Genomic DNA, 21,375 nt, shown 5'->3' on the forward strand with positions numbered 1-21,375 from the left:
AGTATAGAAGCTGGGATGTAATGTTAAAATTGTACAAGGCATTGGTGAGACCAAATCTGGAGTATGGTGTACAATTTTGGTCGCCCAATTATAGGAAGGATGTCAACAAAATAGAGAGAGTACAGAGGAGATTTGCTAGAATGTTGCCTGGGTTTCAACAACTAAGTTACAGAGATAGGTTGAATAAGTTAGGTCTTTATTCTCTGGAGCGCAGAAGGTTAAGGGGGGACTTGATAGAGGTCTTTAAAATGATGAGAGGGATAGACAGAGTTGATGTGATCAAGCTTTTCCCTTTGAGAATAGGGAAGATTCAAACAAGAGGACATGACTTCAGAATTAAGGGACAGAAGTTTAGGGGTAACATGAGGGGGAACTTCTTTACTCAGAGAGTGGTAGCGGTGTGGAATGAGCTTCCAGTGGAAGTGGTGGCGGCAGGTTTGTTGGTATCATTTAAAAATAAATTGGATAGGCATATGGATGAGAAGGGAATGGAGGGTTATGGTATGAGTGCAGGCAGGTGGGACTAAGGGAAAAAAGTTGTTCGGCAAGGACTTGTAGGGCCGAGATGGCCTGTTTCCGTGCTGTAATTGTTATATGGTTATAAGATAAAAAGTCAATAATGCCTTACTTTTGATGAAATGCAGCGAGCAAACGCGATAATTCCCGATATTTTGGATCTTTAAATCTCCACGGCAAATGTCCGCTAACAACTTCCGCTGTATTTACACCTTCAGCTCCCTCTTGAATTTACCTTAGTTTCTATCTTTTTTTTGGACTGTAAATTTAGGCAGCTGTGCCTCACGGTCACCCCGACGGGTACAGTTAATTGCAGCTCAAAAACGGGCCGTTTTCGATGTTTTTAACGGGTGTGAAAGTGCGTGTTTTCCCATTCACTAACATGTACCGGAAGTGACGCTTGTCCCCCAGTTAAAAATTTCGGTCACGTGGGTGCGGATCTACGCTCCAGTGAAATCACCCTATAGGGGGGGTTCCACGTAAGGTCATCGGGTCAAAAAGCGTGACGCACGGAGCAGCTCAATCCTTCTGGAGGACATGGCAGCCTCCGGCATACACTGTTAACACACGAAACGCATACTTGTTAAAAAACACCGAAATGGTCAATTTATGCGCTATAACTAATTGTGGATGGGTGACTGAGCGCTCTGAACCAAATGCTCTAGTATCTTTGCTCTGAATCCGAGTACCAAGGTGTAAGCGGCCGAAGGAGCGCATCCCTCAGGACAGTCCCTACTCTCCCCCCAGGGTCTGCGCTGTCCGGCCACCCTACCCCTGTGGGCCGCACTGTCACGGGCTGTGGTGGAGTGGGGACCGGGCAGTGGACACACGGGAATGAAAACCCGGCAACGTCCTCGTCAGCTGCAGCACAGTTGGGGACAGTCTGGTTTCTCCGCCCACCCAGAGTCACTGACTCTGGGTCGTGACCTCGACTGCCGTGCAACCTCCCTATAGACCATATATGCACAATAAATAAACAGATATAGTGCAATAATAATAGTAGACTGTTATTGTTCGGAGCTTTTTTTCTTGTAGCGTTTAATAGCCTGATGGCTGTGGAGAAGAAGCTGTTCCTGAACCTAGATATTACAGATTTCAGGCTCCTGTACCTTCTTCCCGATTGCAACGGTGAAATGAGTGTGTGACCAAGATGGTGTCTTGGATGATGTTGGCAGCCTTTTTGAGGCAGCGACTGCGATAGATTCCTTCGATGGCGAGGTCAGAGCCGGTGATGGACTGGGCAGTGGTCACAACTTTCTGCAGTCTTTTCCGCTCCTGGATGGAAAAGTCGCCGAACCAGGTCACGATGCAGCCAGTCAGTATATTCTCTACCGTGCACCTGTAGAAGTTCGAGAGAATCCTCCATACCGACTCTCCATAATCTTCTCAGGAAATAGAGGCGCTGATTTGCCTTCTTTATAATTGCATCAGTGTGCTGGGACCAGGAAAGATCTTTGGAAATATGCATGCCCAGGAATTTGAAGCTTTTGACCCTTTCCACCATCGTCCCATTGATATAAACAGGATTGTGGGTCCCTATCCTTCCCCTTCCAAAGTCCACAATCAGTTCCTTGGTTTTACTGGTGTTGAGAGCCAGGTTGTTGTGCTGGCACCATTTGGTCAACCGGTCGATCTCACTTCTATACTCTGACTCATCATCATCTGTGATTCGTCCCACAACAGTGGTATCATCGGCGAGCTTGATGATGGAGTTCGCACTATGTCCGGCTAGACAGTCACGAGTATAGAGTGAATACAGCAGGGGGCTGAGCACGCAGCCTTGAGGTGCTCCCGTACTGATTTTTATCGAGGATGACATATTTCCACCAATACGGACAGATTGTGATCTGTGGATGAGGAAGTCGAGGATCCAATTGCAGAGGAATTCACAGGGACCCAGATCCGTGAGCTTGGTAACCAGTTTGGAGGAGATAATGGTATTAAACGCTGAGCTGTAGTCTATGAACAACAACCTGACGTACGAGTTTTTGTTGTTCAAGTGGTCCAGAGCGGAGTGGAGAGCCAGTGAGATCGCATCCACCGTTGACCTGTTGTGGCGGAAAGCGAACAGCAGTGGGTCGAGGTTCTTGTCGAGGTAGGAGTTGATATGCGCCATAATCAACCTCTCAAAACACTTCTTATAGAAACTTACAAAATTCTTAAGGGGTTGGACAGGCTAGATGCAGGAAGATTGTTCCCGATGTTGGGGAAGTCCAGAACAAGGGGTCATAGTTTAAGGATAAGGGGGAAATCTTTTAGGACCGAGATGAGAAAAACATTTTTCACACAGAGAGTGGTGAATCCCTGGAATTCTCTGCCACAGAATGTAGTTGAGGCCAGTTCATTGGCTATATTTAAGAAGGAGTTAGATGTGGCCCGTGTGGCTAAAGGGATCAGGGGGTATGGAGAGAAGGCAGGTACAGGATACTGAGTTGGATGATCAGCCATGATCATATTGAATGGCGGTGCAGGCTCGAAGGGTGCAGCCTACTCCTGCACCTAATTTCTATGTTTCATCACCAGACATTAATGCCACTGGTCGATAGTCGTTGAGGCACGTCACCTTGCTCTTCTTGGGCACAGGTATCATTGATGCCCTTTTAAAGCAGGTGGGAACCTCAGACCACAGAAGTGAGGGGTTGAAAATGTCCACAAAAAGTCCAGCCAGTTGGTCCACACAGGTTTTAAGAATGCGGCCAGGTGTACCATCAGGTCCAGGAGCTTTCCGAGGGTTCACCCCTCTGAAGGATCTTCTGACATCGGCCTCTATGACTGTGACTAAAATACCATCTTGGCGAATGGGGGCTCGTGAAGGCGCATCAATGTTCTCCCTATCAAAGCGTGCGTAGAACGTAAAATAAATGGATATAGATGTCGAAGATGGGTAAGATAGTGGACAGGAGCGACAAAAAAACTATACCCATCCATAGATGTGTCGGAAAGAACTGCAGATGCTGGTTTAAATCGAAGGTAGACACAAAATGCTGGAGTAACTCAGCGGGACAAGGATGACGATGCTCCAGAGATGCGGCCTGTCCCGCTGAGTTACGCCAGCATTTTGTGCCTCCCATCCATGGACAGTTTGGAAAAGTCAGTAGTCTATTGAGGCGCGGTTACAAACTATACTATTGACTGAGCTAAATGGCCATTTGCTACAATGCAGATTTTCCTTGCTAGAAACACACTCCAAGATAGTTCGTTTTTAATATTGATTCTATACCCAATAATATGTATTCTCAATTTCAGATTGCATATTCCATTATTTAGTCAAGTTGGTTAAATTCCGTTTACTAGATACGGGTATCAGGAAATGTCTTGCTCATGTTTCAGTAGATGCCTCGTTGATGTTAGGTGAAGTCGAGTTTAATGTCAGATATGCAAGTATGGTGAGGTACAAGTATAAAAAACTAATCTTGCCTCAGCATCATAGGTATATAAAACCGGACAACACACAAAAACAAATTATACGCAAAGTACACAAAATTTGTAAACAAAAAAGAGAGTGCAAAAAAACAAGACATCAATGCAAAAACATATTTTGGAAAAAAAGGTTTTTGGGAGTGCAAGAAGTGGATCGTAGTGTTTTGTTGTTGCAATAAGATTAGGGTTGTGCGGGTTGCCTAAAAAAACGATAGTTGCAGAAACATAGCTGTTCCTGAACCCGGTAGTGGTGCTGACGGGGTAGCTATGAGAAGAGGGCATGGCCCGAATGGTGCATATCGTTGAGATGATAGGTGCTACCTTCTTGAAGGAACTGCCAATTGGTCGAACAGCCAGACTGAAGCATCAGTACAGGTTTAGCCCCTCCACCTATATTCCTTCCTCTAGCTTCACAATTCACACTTCTTCCAGGCGGGCTGCCGAGGCTGGCCTACGTTGCCTCTCTGGCCGCTTCCAGGCCAGGCTGCCCGCCACCCTGGCTCCCATTGCCTTCCTTCCAGGCTGCTGAACGCATTTCTGGCTCGCACTGCCTCCCCGGCAGTTTCCAGACCGGGTTGCCGACACTTGCCCGCATCGCCTCCCTGGCTGCTTCCAGGCCATACCGCCCCTATTGGCAGAAGGGTGGCCAAACACTTTCATCAAAGATTGCAAGAAGAATGTCTGCATTTCCTAGTCAAAATTACGTGCGGTAAATGTCACTTATTTCCTGGAGATGGCAACAATCAAAATGGCCGCCTCCCAGCTGCACTGTGGGAGCATGGTGATAATTTGTTGAACTAGTCTGTTTCCAAAGTAGGACACTTGTACATTGCATAGCAGAACAAAATAAAATGTTGATAGGCCAATATGCACGAGGCTGTAGTGGATTTAATATATTTTTTTTCCCCAAAAATAAACTTTATTCAGAATACTAAAAGATATATACAATAAAATGCAAAATCTCTTCCGATATTCTCAGCGTTCATACATTCATTAGCATTATATACGGTATTTTTCCCAAACTGTCCTTGTATCAAGCACTCTTGCCACTCGTGGCCCCCTGGGATGATATCCCTTCCCTTGTTTGAGGGGCATCCCCACCAGACATGGAAGAACCCTAGACTGTGGTTCTCCCACCACAGAGCCTTGGCGTTGGCTGCACCAAGCTTAAGCGAGTCCCCCAGCACGTACTCCTGCAGTCGAGAATAGGACGGTCTTATGGGTTAACCCCATATCTCTCATATCTTCTTGCTTGTGTGAAGGTTAATGTCGAGAGCTCAATTGCATCACCTCTTTTCATAGTAGTAAGAAGGTGAAGAAACAAAAGGTATTTACAAAGACGCCAAAAATATATATTCATCGACAAGATTTTATTGCAGCAAATTATGTTCCTAAAATAGAGCATATATTAAAAAACTCAATAAAAGACACTTCCATCATCAATAGACTGGTATTCTAATTTTATTTCAGTTTCTGCGTATCTGGTGGCTTGCGTTGATTATTTGAATTGTGATGTATTAACGATTAGTTATACATGTTAAGGAAATTAATAAGGAACGTGTTTGTAACCTGTCCGTTTTTTTGATTCTTTGTAGTTTTTGTAAATTTCAAGGAAGAAATTTGACTAAAAGCTTGTCACCCATGCTTCCTGATTGACAGCTGTACTAGGACTGAATTTGCATGCAGAATAACATTGAACTATTTTCAACAAACCCACCGCATAGTCAAACATGCCAAACATCACTGTAATAGGGAGAACGTGCAAATTCCACACAGGCTGCACCTGAAGTCAGGATAGAACGAGAAATACGTGTCTACAGGTGGAATTTTCATAGAGCTTTAAGTTAAAGGTGTTCTGTCTGGTGAATAAGTGTGTTGGTGGAGGAGAACTGTTCCAGGTAGAAGCGCAAGACCCTTGGAAATGTGCAATCATACAGTCATGGTAAAGATGAACTGGTTTGAACCAACAAATTTGAAACTGCTGAAATGTTGGAGGGCATCTCAAATGCCATGGATGCGAGAAGGGATTGAACAAGGGGAGGAAGAATGGAGTCAAGTTAGAAAGATATGAGTTCAGTGGGGTAAGAACAGGCCAAGACAATAGGTCTGCCAAGAGAGTCTTCCTAGTGAATGTTGGGGACAAGGAAGAAGAGGGTAGTGGGGTGCTGGGGCACTACATGGTTGGGAGCTGTGAAGGGACCATCTCCTGAGGAAATGAAGACTATATTTCAGGGGTAATGGTCTAATGTTCATCAATGAGGTCATGGTCCAAAGGGAGGTGTCTGAGTAATGTAGATAAAGTAAATAGTCACAGTCTTGTTTTATGAGTTGGGCCGAAGGGTCTGTTTAGGTGTTGTATGACTCTGTGACTCTATGAACCGACATTTAGTTACAAACACAGAGGTTGATGTACAGGACAGCATCACCCTTGTCAACAGGTTTGATAACATATCAAGCTTGGGTCTTAGTGAGTGGGCAGCCAATTCTGAAGGGGTTAGATTAGAGTGATTGAGGAATTACCAGCATTTGCAGCTAATTTGGATTGCAAAACACAGCAATTCTTCTTACTTATGATTTACTAATTCTTACTTAAATTGTTACCTGTGTGAGCATTTTATAAAGACATGGTTATTGCCTTGCACCTGCTGCAAACATTCAGCAGGTGCAACACTAAATGAACACTAGCTTGGGTGAGGCAAAGATACTGAGAATATTTGATAATATGTACCGAGACTATAGTGGGAACCCCTTGCCCTCCTGAAATCTCAATCCCAGTTGAAAATGATCTTTAGCGTTGAATAAATAATGACAAGAATGGTGAATACTTAAAAAAAATTAAAATTGAAGAGAGTACAATTACTATCATAAAGTTGACATTTGTGCTTGTATGTAAATCAAATCAAGCACCAAGAACTGCGACTCTCTGTGTTCCTTCTCAGCATAAGCTGCACATTTCAGTAGTCAGTTCCTCAATTGCAGCTATTTCTTGTTAAGGACCGTTGTTACTTAACTTAATGTTTACTATCCTATCCCCCATTATGTTGGAGGTAAGAGGGTGTGCTTTTTTGGCTATAGCATCAATGTTGGATCCAATTTGCCGACATGCCTTGGATTCCATGAGTTTTAACCTTTTGGCTCAGTCTCCTTTGTGGGACCTTGTCAAAGGCCTTACTGAAGTCCAGCTTGACCAAATCAACTGCACTGCCCTCAAAACACTTTGCTACCTCTTTGGAAAACCTCAATCAAATTGGTCAGATGTATCCTTATGTATGTATCCTTATTATGTAACCTTAATAAAGTTGTCTATGTTAGATTAATCCCTGTTTTCCAAGTGGCATGAACTCAATGGGCTGAAGGGCCATTGTATGAAGATAATGTTTTTGATTTGGACAAAGGTTGTAGCCACTTCGTGCAAATGTGTGCAGAAATAGATGAAGTTAACTTCAGCATAAAGTGAAAATAAATCCTGCAACCTCTGGTGGGAAAAAAATGAAAATAAATATAGAATATGACAGATATGCCAGGCGGAGTCTATTAGAGCTGGAGAAAAATATTTACTTTTGTTTGGAGATCAATTGTTCGAATAATCTATAGCCAAAATACTGAGTTTTCATTTTCCTTGTAAGAAGCTTGCAGACCTCATGAGCTGATGTTCTTTGCTTTTGATTCTGGTTTCGCTTGGGCCTTGGCTGATATCCTGTCTCCATCCGTTTTCAGGCAGTAAACATGAACCTACTGTTGTTCTGTTAACTAATAGCAGAACAAACTGATTTAGAGGAAAGTACCGTGTGAATACTGTGAATCTGCAACATGAACAGAAAATGCTCGAGATTCTCAGCAAGCCACTATTTTCTGTGAATAAAGAGGGTTAATATCTCAGATTCATGAAGCAAGGTCACCAACCTGAATGTAATTTGAGATTTCACTTGGGAGAATAGACAATATGTGCAGGAGTAGGCCATTCGGCCCTTCGAGCCAGCACCGCCATTCAATGTGATCATGGCTGATCATTCACAATCAGTATCCCGTTCCTGCCTTCTCCCCACATACCCTGACTCTGCTATCTTTAAGAGCCCTATCTAGCTCTCTTGAAGTATCCAGAGAACCGGCCTCCACCGCCCTCTGAGGCAGAGAATTCCACAGACTCACAACTCTCTGTATGAAAAAGTGGTTCCTCATCTCCGTCCTAAATGGCTTACCCCTTATTGTTAAACTGTGGCCCCTGGTTCTGACTCCCCCAGCATCCTGCCTCTAGTGTGTCCAAACCCTTAATAATCGTATATGTTTTCAATAAGATCCCCTTAATTCCAGAGTATACAAGCCCAGCCGCTCCATTCTCGCAACATATGACAGTCCCCCCATTCCAGGAATTAACCTTATGAACCTACGCTGCACTCCCTCAATAGCAAGAATGTCCTTCCTCAAATTTGGAGACCAAAACTCACACAATACTCCAGATGTGGTCTAACCAGGGCCCTGTACAACTGCAGACGGACTTCTTTGCTCCTCCACTCAACTCCTCTTGTTATGAAGGCTAACATGCCATTCACTTTCTTCACTGCTTGCTGTACCTGAATGCGTGCTTTCATTGATTGATGAACAAGGACCCCCAGATCCCGTTGTACTTTCCCTTTTCCCAACTTGATATTATTTAGATAATAATCTGCCTTCCTATTTTTGCTACCAAAGTGGATAACCTCACATTTATCTACATTAAACTGCATCTGCCATGTATCTGCCCACTCACCCAACCTGTCCAAGTCACCCTGCATTCTCATGGCATCCTCCTCACAGTTCACACTGCCACCCAGCTTTGTGTCATCTGCAAATTTGCTAATGTTACTTGTAATCCCTTCATCTAAATCATTAATATATATTGTAAATAGCTGCGGTCCCAGCACCGAGCCTTACGGTACCCCATTGGTCACTGCCTGCCATTATGAAAGGGACCCGTTAATCCCTACTCTTTGTTTCCTGTCTGCCAACCAATTTTCTATCCATGTCAGCACTCTACCCCCAATACCATGTGCCCTAATTTTGCTCACTAATCTCCTATGTGGAACCTTATCAAATGCTTTCTGATAGTCCAGGTTCACTACACCCACTGGCCCTCCCTTGTCCATTTTCCTAGTTACACCCTCAAAACATTCCAGAAGATTAGTCAAGCATTATTTCCCCTTCGTAAATCCATGCTGACTCGGACTGATCCTGTTACTGCTATCCAAATGTGCTGCTATTTCATCTTTTATGATTGACTCCAGCAACTTCCCCACCACCGATGTCAGGCTAACTTGTCTATAATTCTCTGTTTGCTCTCTCCCGCCTTTCTTAAAAAGTGGGATAACATTAGCTACCCTCCAATCCACAGGAACAGATCCTGAATCTATAGAACATTGGAAAATGATCACCAATGTGTCCACGATTTCTAGAGCCACTTCCTTAAGTACCCTGGCATGCAGACCATCAAGCCCTGATGATTTATCAGCCTTCAGTCCCAGCAGTCTACCCAACACCTGCCTAATGTGGATTTCCTTCAGTTCCTCTATCACCCCAGATCCTCTGGCCACTAGTACATCAGGAAGATTATTTGTGTCCTCCTTAATGAAGACGGATCCAAAGAAAGGGTCTGTAACAGGCAGAAAATGTACTTTTAATGAAGAAGGACTGCATCTACAATGAAAATGGCTTAATCTGGTTGAGACCTGAAGCCCATTATTCTTGCTTTCCACCTCACGACCACTGAAAGATTATTTTGATTGGAGATGCAAGGAACTGTTGATGCTAGAATCTTGAGCAAAACAATAAATGCTGGGGTAATTCAGCGAGTCAGGCAGCATCTGTGGAGGAAATGGACTGGCGATGTTTTGGATCAGGATACTTCTTCAGACTGTTCATATTGTATTGATTGGTGGCAGTCAGGCTATTGCATTCCAATAGTATTTAGCTAGAAGCTGCCTGTCAACAAAAGCCAAGCAAGTCCAATCTGACCAGTTGTAATCCTGGATCCTTTCTGTTCATGAGGGGCTTGCTCTCATTCAATGAGCTAATGATAGATCATTGATGGAGCCAGCAAAGGGCATGTCAGACAGCAAAGGGGATGTGGATTAATAGCTTAGGATATAGGTGGAAGACCAAAGGCAGGTGCTCAAAAAAGGGAGCATCTACAGTCACATCCTCCAATAGAACATAGCACTTGGGCGGCACAGTACCACGGCTGATAGAGTCACTGCCCCACAGCGCCAGAGACGCGGTTCAATCCTGACCTCGGGTGCTGCCTTTGTGGAGTTTGTATGTTCTCACTTTGACCCTTTCCTCCCGCATCCCAAAGATTGAAGATTAATTGGCCTCTGCAGAATGCCTCTGTTGTGTAGGGAGTGGATAAAAAAGTGGGATAACATAGAACTAGCGTGAATGGGTGTTCGATTGTCGGTGTGGACTCGGTGGTCCAAAGTTCCTGTTTCCATGCTATATCTCCCAATCCAATCCAATCCAAGCCCAGCATTAAAATGGAAATGCATAGTTTCAATTCTGCATTAATACTTATTCTGTTCTAATTTTATCCTTCCTCTCATTTTCACAAATTGTTCTTTTGGCCTCAGAATGAACAATCCTAATGCCTCTACTACATCTGATGCCATGACATATGTCTCTTGCAAGATTAGAAATGAATAATAATACACAAGGGTTTATAGTAACCTTTTGAGGAACTGTGATTTGATCTAACAGTAGTCACAAGCTGAAGGTTATTTTGATCTGGATATTATTTTGAGTAACATTATTTTTTTTTTTTGCCTCTGCACTCCCGATGTCAATTTGTATCAGTTCATCAATATCAGAACAAAGCAGAACTGCCAAGAAATTAGTTATGAGAATTGGACATGTGTTACATGGATTGTAAATTAATTGTTTTAATTCTCAATTCTCTTGTACAGAATGTGCTGATGCATGAAAGTCCCCAGAGATTGCTGTCATGTCACTTCTGCAAATTAATGCAGTATATGTGGACTATAGAGGCCACACTTGCTGAAGCAAGTTTTCAGAACATTCTTGAAGTCTGTCTTAGTGTAGCTTTCATGGATCTCCCGACCTGATGCTGGGAATCCAACTTGGATAATTTCACCTTTAACCCATTTAAAACCTGGCTGAAAGATGGCTGATTGTGAAGGACTCAAAGCCTGAGCAACGACCAACTGTTGGCAAGCTCCGTCTGCTTAAAATTGCAAGATGTGGAATTAAAAAAAATATTCTCCCTTGCTCTCGTTTTCAGAAAACTAGAAGTTAATTTTAGGAAGTCCAGCAAAATATCGTAAAAGGAAATATAACCATTAGTAATTGGAGTCGTAGAGTCATATAGCACAGAATCAGGCCCTTCAGCCCAACTTGTCCATACCTACCAAGATTCCCTTCTAACCAAGTGCTTAGCCCATATCTGCATTTGGCCCATATCACTCTAAACTTTTCCCATCAATGTACTTGCCCAAATGCCTTTTAAATATTGTTGTACCTCTCTCAAACACTTTATCTAGCACCTCATTCCTTATATATCTTTTGTAATCATCCACCCTGACTCATATTGGCCCCTCTTGCTCTTTCTGCCAAGATTTGCTCTATAGTAAACTATAAGGAGAGCCTGGATTGGCTGACTCTTCTCTCCCTGGAGCATCTGAGGATGAGGGGTGACCTTATAGAGATTTGTAAAATCATGTGGGACATTTTTATATGGTGAATAACCACCACCTCTCCCCTAGGGTAGGGGAATCTAAAACTACTGGGGATAGATTCATGGTGTGAGGGATTTAATAGAGACCTGAGGTTTAGTTTAGAGATACAGCGAGGAAACAGGCCCTTCGGCCCACCGGGTCCATGCCGACCAGCAATCTCCACATATTAACACTATCCTACACTCACTAGGGACAATTTTTACATTTGCAAACCTGTACGTCTTCGGAGTGTGGGAGGAAACCAAAGATCTCAGAGAAAACCCACGCGGTCACAGGGAGAACGTACAAACTCCGTACAGGCAGCACCCGTAATCGGGATCGAACCCGCATTCGCTGTAAGGCAGCAACTCTACCGCTGCGCCAATGTGGCGAGGTACAACCTTTTCACACAGAGGGTGGAACATATATGGAATGAGCTGCCAAACTGGTAGAGGTGTGTACATTAATGATATTTAAAGACACTTGGACAGGGACGTGGATAAGAAAAGTCTCCAGGAATATGGGCCAGGCTTAGGCATGAAGGACCACCTCAGTTAGGCAACTCGGTTGCTAACTCAGTTAGGCAACTCGGTATTGAGCCAATGCAGTTTGGCTCTCACTCTATCTGGCATCTGTCCTCCCATTCCTCTAGCCTGTCTGAAATTATCCTTTTTACAGTCCACTCACATCTCCAAGCTAAAAAACAAGTCTTCACTGATATTATTTCCTGTTATTTAACCAATTAGACCACGCTAGTCTGAATAACAGCTAATTCTGTCTTTGATCATATAGAAGCAAAGAACTGCAGAATTCAGTGAGAGGGCAAATTCTATCAAATTAATTAAAAGAACTGCAGATACTGGTTATTACATAAAAGGACACAAAATGCTGCAGTAACTCAGTGGATCAGGCAGCATCTCTGGAGAACAAGGCAATTCCAATCTCACCAGTTATAATCCTGGATTCTTCAAGTTCATGAGGGGCTTACACAATGAGATAATGATAGATCATTGAGGGAGCCAGTGGTGGTCAGCAAGCAAAGGGGACGTGATTAATAGCTCAGGATATGGGTTATGTGCAGGTAGATAAATGATGGTCTTGGCATCATGTTCGACTTAGTCATTGTGGGCCAAAGGGCCTGGTCTTGTGTTGTACTGGTCTATGTTCTAGTTATACGGCATAGGAATAGGCCTACGATAGACACAAAAAACTGTAGTAACTCAGCAGGACAGGCAGAATCTCTAGAGAGAAGGAATGTGTGACGTTTCAGTAGAAGGGTCTCGACCTGAAACGTCACCCATTCCTTCTTCTGAAGAAGGGTCTCGACCCGAAACATCACCCATTCCTTCTCTCCAGAGATGTTGCCTGTCCCTCTTGAGTTACTCCAGCTTTTTATGTTTATCTTCGGTTCCTTCCTACACGTAGAAATAGGCCTTTCAGCCCATCAGGTCTGGGTCAATCATTATGCTTATCTGTATTAGTTCCAATAAAGATTCATCATATTTTGAATAGGTAGCAGTAATAAGGTTGCAAAAATAATTATGTTTTAATTCAATACACAATCCAGTATTTGACCTTCTATTTTTAAGATTCGGGGAATACAGTCGAGAACTTAAAATTCCTAAAACAATTTTGTAGTTTCCCCACTAAATGTTTCTTTGTATTAGTACACTGAGCTAAAATTTGCTGGAAACTTGTGCCCAAGTGTGTCCCATCAAAACTACGAATTCCGGGAATTCCGGGAATAAAATTGCTTAAGTAATTTTCCAAATAATAAAAGCCCAGTGTGCCATGATTCTTTGGAACTTCTATACTGTTCCACTGAATTTACTTGTGGGAAGAGATCATTGCTGACAAGCACACATAAACTTGTTGCATTCACGAACAAAACTGGACTCAGCACCATTCCCGTGGTACACCACTTGTTACTGGTTACCAATCTGAAAGATAACTCCAATTCCTACCTTCAAGCTAACCTCCAAGGCTATTGTGCCTTGGATCATGTGATGGAACCTTCCAAATCACTCCTACTATGCAATACCATGTCAAATGCCATGCTGAAGTCCATGTGGACAATGTCGACAGCACTGCCATCAATCTTCTTGGTCATCTCTTCAAAAAACCTCTATCAAATTGCTGAGGCATAATTTCCCACGCACAGCCACGCTGAAGAAGGGTCTCGACCCGAAACGTCACCCATTCCTTCTCTCCAGAGATGCTGCCTGTTCCGCTGAGTTACTCTAGCTCTTCGTGTCTATCTTCTGACGATCACTAATCAGTTCTTGCATTTCCAAATGCATGAGGATCCTATCCTTCAGAATCCACTCCAATAATTTACCCACCAATGATGTAGAGCTCACTGGTCAGTAGTTCCCAAGCATTTTTCTTGCAGCCTTTCTTTAATAGAGGCACAGCATTATAGGTATTGGTATAATATTGTCATATGTATCGAGATACAGTGGAAAAACCTTGCTTCAATGCAATTCCATCAAATTATACTCTTTATAAGTACAATCGAGACATACACAAGTACACCAGGTAGTGTAAAGAGAAAAATTCAAAAGTGCAGAATATAATGTTGCACCATTATAGTGTTATAGTTGGAGAGAAGTAGTGCAGATTTTTTTTTTAAGTCCAAGGGCCACAATGAGATAGGTAGGGAGATTTGGACTTCAACCTTAGTTTATGGGAGGACCGTTCAGTAGTCTGATAACAGCAGGGCAGAAATAGTTCCTTAATCTGGTGATACATGCTTTCCGTCTTGTTTCTTCCGCCTGACAGGTGAGGAGAGAAGAGGGAAGGGGCAGGGTGTTTACGGTCCTTGATTAGGTTGGCTGTGGGAGGCGCCTCCAGGGAAACAAAAGTGGATGGGCAAAGAAAAGGACGTGGGTTCGCTTGTCAGCCTGCAGCAGCCTGGCATTGGCAATGCTCATAACAACTAGTGCGTGGACTGCACTTTGAAAATGGCACCAAAATAAGGTGCCTCTTGCAGGATCAAATTAACTATTTCTGTATACTTGCTAATCAGGGAGTGTGCTTGGATATGGCTGGAATGTTTGCAAGAAAATAATTTCACTGTACATGTGGCAATAAAAACCTTTGAACCATTGACCAGTCTCAATATTTCTCTTTACCTAGGGTTTCCTACATCCAGGAAAGGACACAAAGTGTTGGAGTAACTCAACGGGTCAGGCAGCATCTCAGGAGAACATGGATGGGTACTATTTCGGGTGGACCCTTCTTCCTACTTCCAACCTTGCCCTTCACTCTGGCAGGAACATGCTGGCCCTGAACTCTCACTATCTCACATTTAAAGACAGCCCCCTCATCACACTTCCCTTTATCTGCAAACGGCCTTGCCCAATCAGCGATTGAATGTTCTTGGCTGATACCATCAAAATCAACCATTCCTTTGCCTCCACAAACACTGTTTGACCCACTGAGTTCTCCCAGTAGTTTGTTTAGTGTTCCAGATTCCAGCATGTGCAGCTGCTGTGGCCCCTGACTCAATAACTCTCAGCATGCTTGGTGGCTTTGTTTTACCAGCATAGTGGCTGGTAAAACAAAGTAGCCTCATCCTTGAAATCTGGTCAAGGTTTGCTCTTCAATGTTTCTCACCTTTGCTTATATTTCCCTGTAGGTTTTGACATCTGTGAAAGCTAAATGGTAAAAGGATTAAGATGGAAGGACAAGTGGAAAAGATTGCATTGTGCTCCAACTCAGTATGACTTCACACTATAGAGTTGAGTCAGCCTGAACTCTGCAGATGAGATGCTTGTGGAACCAGAGGATCCTGTTCAACTACTTTCAGAAAGGGAAACACGTAGACAAAAATCAGAACAGCTGATGGCAAAATGAACTCATTCTACTTTCTGCCATCACTACAATGTTGTACCAGATGTATCAACAGGGTATCAGGACAGTGTCCATGGGAGGGGGAAATCAAGCATTAACGATAACAGACAAAACTGTAGCAATGTGGAACATCTGTTGAACAGCATCAATATGTAATTAACGTTTTCCCGTAAAGGGCCTGTCCCACTGCGGGGACCTAATTTGCAAGTTTAGAAGAGTTTAAAAAAGTGTCATGGTCTTGTTGTATCTTGTCTTGTAGAACACCTCCTACGACCTCCTTCGACTATGTAGAGAACCTCCTTTTAATATGTTGAAGACTAGCTTCGACTAGCTTCGGGAAAATTGGACACCGAATATTGGAGAGTGAAGACGACCACCTTCGACTATACTAACACTATCTACGACTACCTTCGACTATACCAACACTATCTACGACTACCTTCGATTACCTTCGACTACCTTTGATTACCTTCGATTACCTACGAATAACATGCCGACCTACTACAACCTACTTCGACTAAACCTACCAGTAAAAAAAATATTTTTTCCATGCCGACCAATTTTCACTCGCGGACAATTTTCAGCATGCTAAAAAATACTCCTCGACCAAACTGAGACCATTGAGTACGAGGGAACTTCTCTTGAGCATGAAGGTGCTGTCTGTGTGGAGATTGCATCTCCCTGTGACCACATGGGTTTCCTCAAGGTGCTCCGGTTTCCTCCCACATCCCAAAGACATGCAGATTTGGAGGGTAATTGGGCACTGTAAATTGCTCCTACAGTATAGGGAGAGGAGAATGGGAGATCGATGGTCGCCGTGGACTCAGTGGGCCGAAGAGCCTATTTACATGCTGCATCTCTAAACCAAACTAAAACTAAACTTGAAAGAACCATCATTTGCAGCACGTAGAGAAGAGAAATCTATAACATCATAAGCAATGACAAACATGGCTGAGGGGGGGAGGGAGGAAGAAACTGAAGGGATAGGTGTGATAGGGTGGAAAACAGGATACATTTGAATAAGAAAAAGGAACATATGTTGGTGACAGTGCTTCAGAGAACTGTTGGTGAACTAACCTGAGATGTTACACAAAACAAGCAATCAGTCTGCAATTTGACAGCAGAGATTTGTATTTTTGCTGCTGATGTCATTTGCGATGCCTCTAATTTTGTGTTTGTTATTTTACCATCTACGTTTTCACATGTACTATTTATTTTGTTAATTAATCTCTCTGGCTTTCTACCCATCCCTTTAGCAGTTTCTTCCCTTCCCTTCTGCCCTTTGTTGTCTCTCTTGCTGCTTGCGTAATTTTGGCTCTGCCATCCATCATTACTGACAAGGTCAGCTTACACAAATGCTTTATGTAAGAAGGAACTGCAGATGCTGGTTTAAACTGAAGATAGACACAAAAAGCTGGAGTAACAGTGGGACAGGCAGCATCTCTGGAGAGAAGGAATGAGTGACATTTTGGGTCGAGACCCTCTTCAGACTGGTTAGGAATAAGAGAAACGAGAGATAAAGACGGTGATGTGGAGAGATAAAGAACAATGAATGAAAGATATGCAATAAAGTAACGATGATAAAGGAACAGGCCATTATTAGCTGTTTGTAGGGTGAAAATGTGAAGCTAGTGCGACTTGGGTCGGGGAGGGATAGAGAGAGAGGGAATTCCAGGGCTACCTGAAGTGAGATAAATCAATATTCATACCACTGGGCTGTAAGCTACCCAAGCAAAATATGAGATGCTGTTCCTCCAATTTACGTTTAGCCCCACCCTGACAATGGGGGAGACCTTGGACAGAAAGGTCTGTGGGGAATGGGAAGGAGAATTGCAGTGTCCAGCAACTGGAAGATCAGGTAGGTTCAGGAAGAAACAAGGAACTGTAGGTGCTAGTTTACAAAAGTAGACACAGAATTTTGGAGCAGCTCAACGATCAGGCACATTTCAGGAGAACGTTCTTCTGAGATGCTGCCTGACCTACTGAGCTACTCCAGCACTCTGTGCCTACTTTCTTTTGGAGCCAAACTGACAGCCATAATGACTGAAGATTGAACAAGCTTCATATCCCACCATGGCACAAGGAACAGGAGGCTATTACATTGTTTTAAAACGGGCTGTGAGCTTAGGGACATTAATTGTCTATTTCCTTCTGCAAGCCCCCGTGACCTGTCCGACCTGCATTTCCACAGAAAAATAGATACCTTGGTTACACCAAGTCTTGAGTTCGAAGCATTTGGAAATATTAATGTTGAAATAATTTCTGCAGTAAAAAAATATGATATGGTTTTGCTGAATAATCCTGAGCTTTCATCGGTCAGATCATGACAGAAACTGATCTGAAACACATCAGAATTTGGTAGATCATTGCGATTAAAAAAAAAAATCAGAGCAAATATAAATATTTCATAAGTTTGTTGGAATAGCTTTGTGTGTTTTCTCATTTCAACTGTGTTCATTAGTTCCACCTACTGGAAAATTGGAGTAGTGCAAGAAGGCGTACACAACCACGGAGATGTAATTCACGCAACAAAAGTTATTACGCTGTTACGTGCAGTAGTTACTAATCGGCCATTAAGCATATAGCATCATTAACATTTGTACAATTAAAGAGTGTGGTCCATGCAGATGACTTGGTTCAATAAATGAAACAACTTAATGAAATAACAAATAATAATATTTAATTTTCAAATGGACTACGTTTCTTCATTATAATTTCTTACTCAGGTTTCAATATTTTTTTGTTTTTTGCTCTCTTTAGTACAAAATATAAAATATTTTTACAAATTTAGTACAAAACAGAAATTTAACAAACCAAAGAAAAATTCAATACAAGGCAGAAATTCAAAGCAATATTCATTATTTTTGCATTGTGTTGTTTAATAGCTGGTGAATATTCAATATTCAACAACAGGAGTCATGGTATTAAATGGCCAGAGATGCTGAAGATAAAGCCCTTCAATGAAGACACATGGAGCCTAGTACTACTGGATAATAGAAAACATAATTATAATTCCGTCATAAGAAAAGACGCATTAAATGACATGAATGTCAAATATTTATAATTATACGATGAGAAAGTTAGCAATTTGCCGCTTCAAATGCACATGGAAATTCTACTGATTGCATTGTTGTGAGTGCTATGAAAGGAAGCTCATTATTTTGAACATGCACCTGTGACTGTAATACCTATTAACTCAATTCAGTTGACTTTTTCAAATTTTTTATGCACTGTTTCCTTTTCCAAGTGAAATGGGTATGGTTTTTATTTAGGACGGACAAGGTTTATTGTGCAGTATTGGCTTTTGTTAAAGAACTGCAGATGCTGGTAACATCGAAGGTGGACACATAATGCTGGAGTAACACAGCAGGTGAGTGCTGGTTTACAAAAAAGTCACAAAGTGTTGTAGGGACTCAGTAGGCCAGGCAGCATCCCTGGAGAACATGGATGGATGACGTTTCCAGTCTGTCTGACCTGCTGAGTTATTCCAACATTTTGTGTCATTTTTAATTCTGGCAAGAAGTAGATTTCAAATGGTAGCGGGTGTAATTTCATTAATCCTATCATGTTTAAGAAGTATTTGGGCATCAGGGTGGATCCATGGACAAACTGTTGTGTGACACATGAATTAATAAACTTGATGAATAATCAAGAAAGCTATCCAGGGTAACCCCAGAACTGGAATTTTTTAATTTAATTTTTTCCTCGTCTTTATTATTTTCTAGTTCTCAGCTGGGTCGCCTGGGTGAGGGTGTCTGATGTTGAAAGACCCGAAACACCCAATGACACCAGGTTACATCACTGATGATGTGTTCAGGAGCATCTATCTATGTATTTGTATCAAATAACTAGGGTGGATGAGATTATTAGAATATTAAGGATTATGTACTTCCCCCTACCTGTATTATTAATTGCTTTATATACTCTAGGATGAATGAATGAGTGATTGATTGGTGGGAGATGCAATTATTTTCCATAGTTGGAGCTTGGCCTAGTTTTGCCTTTTATCCTTGCTATCCTCACTGCTTTCAAAAGATTTCCAAGAATTTAAAAATTGAGCAGGAATATTACAATATTTATTCTTCCTCATCTGAAACCCTTTAAAATATTTCACTGCTAATCTGGCCTGATCATTAAACCATCGAACCCTGTCAGTATCTACGATTCATCGTCACACTGGGCATAAGAGAACAGCCAAGGAAGCCACAGAATATAATATAGGGAGGATACATGGCCCACGACCCTCTATCAATTATTTAGCAGAGTTATCCAGTAAGTCCAGATGACCAGGGTTCTGTAATTTATTTCTGCCATCAAAACATTTTCCTTCCAGCACCCCTACAAGCAGCCAATGTATTCCAGATCCTTACAAAGGCACAATTATTACTTCAATTGATAACAATGCACATTTAAAAATCTTAATTGCATTAACACTGAAGACATGCCATTATTGTACTGTTATGGCATACTCCGATTATCTTATTACAATACCGATGTTGTCAATAAGAGTGTAGGTAGCTTTGTGGTAGCTGCCGGAAATTTTAGAAAAACACAAACATTATTTAAAAGAAAGCACTTTTCTCGACATCCCTATATTTCAACCATGAAAAAGGTTTGCTGTTTAAATAGGGATTCTGTCCGGCTAAATGCGATTTCATCACGACTGGCAATTTCAGTTCACATAACTGAGCAGTCGAAGATATAAGGGTCTATAACAAATTAGCATTAAAAATTAAAAACATCTGAAATTAAATAAGCTCAATGGCACACTTACCTCAGACATGCATGTAAAACCCAACCAGTGATACATGCCAGATGAGAAAATACTATCTGAAATAAAAATCAGATATAGGACTCAAAAGAAAAGTTTTAGTTTCTAAATCCCAAATCTATGTCTGTAGATCAAGGTCTGTTAATGTCCTTTCTCCAAATTCTTCAATCCTGGAACTTCCTGCATTTGAAAATTGCCCAGAATCTGCGCTGGTTTGACCACTTTGATCATGCATTTCATTCTCGACTGTAGATATAAAGGAACTCGAACAGGAGCTTACGCTCTTGGTTTTGGTGACAACTATGAGTGGATCACAGCACTCCTCTGAATCTTCAACCGATGTCAGCACATGCAAGGGAGCACTTTGGGACGGCTCACTGAAGCACTGCAAGAATAAATCAATGAAGAAATATTTAACAAATGGAATTGGGCACAACTCATTACTCTGATACAATATTAGTCAAAGACAAAATAGTAGGAACAAAAGTGTTTCTTCAGGTTTAGACTGAAGCCATTGTTGGCATAAAAAGTGCAAATTAAGTAAATACCGACAATCCACTTTAGTTTCTTAACTAAAAGGTCAGAACATAGGCTATCCAAATTTGCTGACAATGCAAAGCTGGGTGGGAAAATAACTTGTAGAATGAGCACAAAGGGACTGCAATTGCATGAACATACTAGGTCATGGTGGATGTTTATGTTAACTTTTATGTAGTTGTGTGTCTTGGTGCTTTTTTTTAGTATGGCTGTATGGTCATTCGAGTTTCACTGTGCCTTAATTGATGCACCTGACAATAAACAGACCTTTGAACCTGAAATGAGTAGGCAGAATGTTGACAGAGGGAGGATTTTGTGGGCACAGAGAATAGAAAACGTGAGGGCCTGAAGTTGGCAAGGAAAGATTAAGAATCCCAATGCAATTGCTAATATTTCCCTGCAAACCTCTCTGTAACTCTGGGAGTCCTGAACATGCAGCCAGTTGCCCATAGTGGTTGACCACAATTGCAAATTATGCGACAATACTTTAAAAACAGTAGAACATTTATAACTGTCAGTGTTTTAAAGAGATCTAGTGCCTCTGGCTGCTACAAATGCGAGAAGTGCATCCAGGTA

The 21,375-nt window shown here is 42.1% G+C and overlaps 1 protein-coding gene across 1 annotated transcript in view; it reads right to left on the minus strand.

Annotated features, from left to right (window-relative positions):
* Positions 1-18,149: 18,149 nt before the first annotated feature.
* LOC116980389 (interferon alpha/beta receptor 1a-like) overlaps positions 18,150-21,375 on the minus strand; it is a 28,898-nt gene continuing 25,672 nt past the window's right edge. The window contains exon 7 of the mRNA XM_033032560.1: positions 18,150-20,647. Within this exon, the coding sequence (XP_032888451.1) occupies positions 20,381-20,647 (267 nt within the window). The 3' untranslated portion in view covers positions 18,150-20,380. The remainder of the gene's footprint in view (positions 20,648-21,375) is intronic.

The sequence above is a fragment of the Amblyraja radiata genome, chromosome 14 (genome assembly GCF_010909765.2).
Source record: "Amblyraja radiata isolate CabotCenter1 chromosome 14, sAmbRad1.1.pri, whole genome shotgun sequence".
NCBI lineage: Eukaryota > Metazoa > Chordata > Chondrichthyes > Rajiformes > Rajidae > Amblyraja > Amblyraja radiata.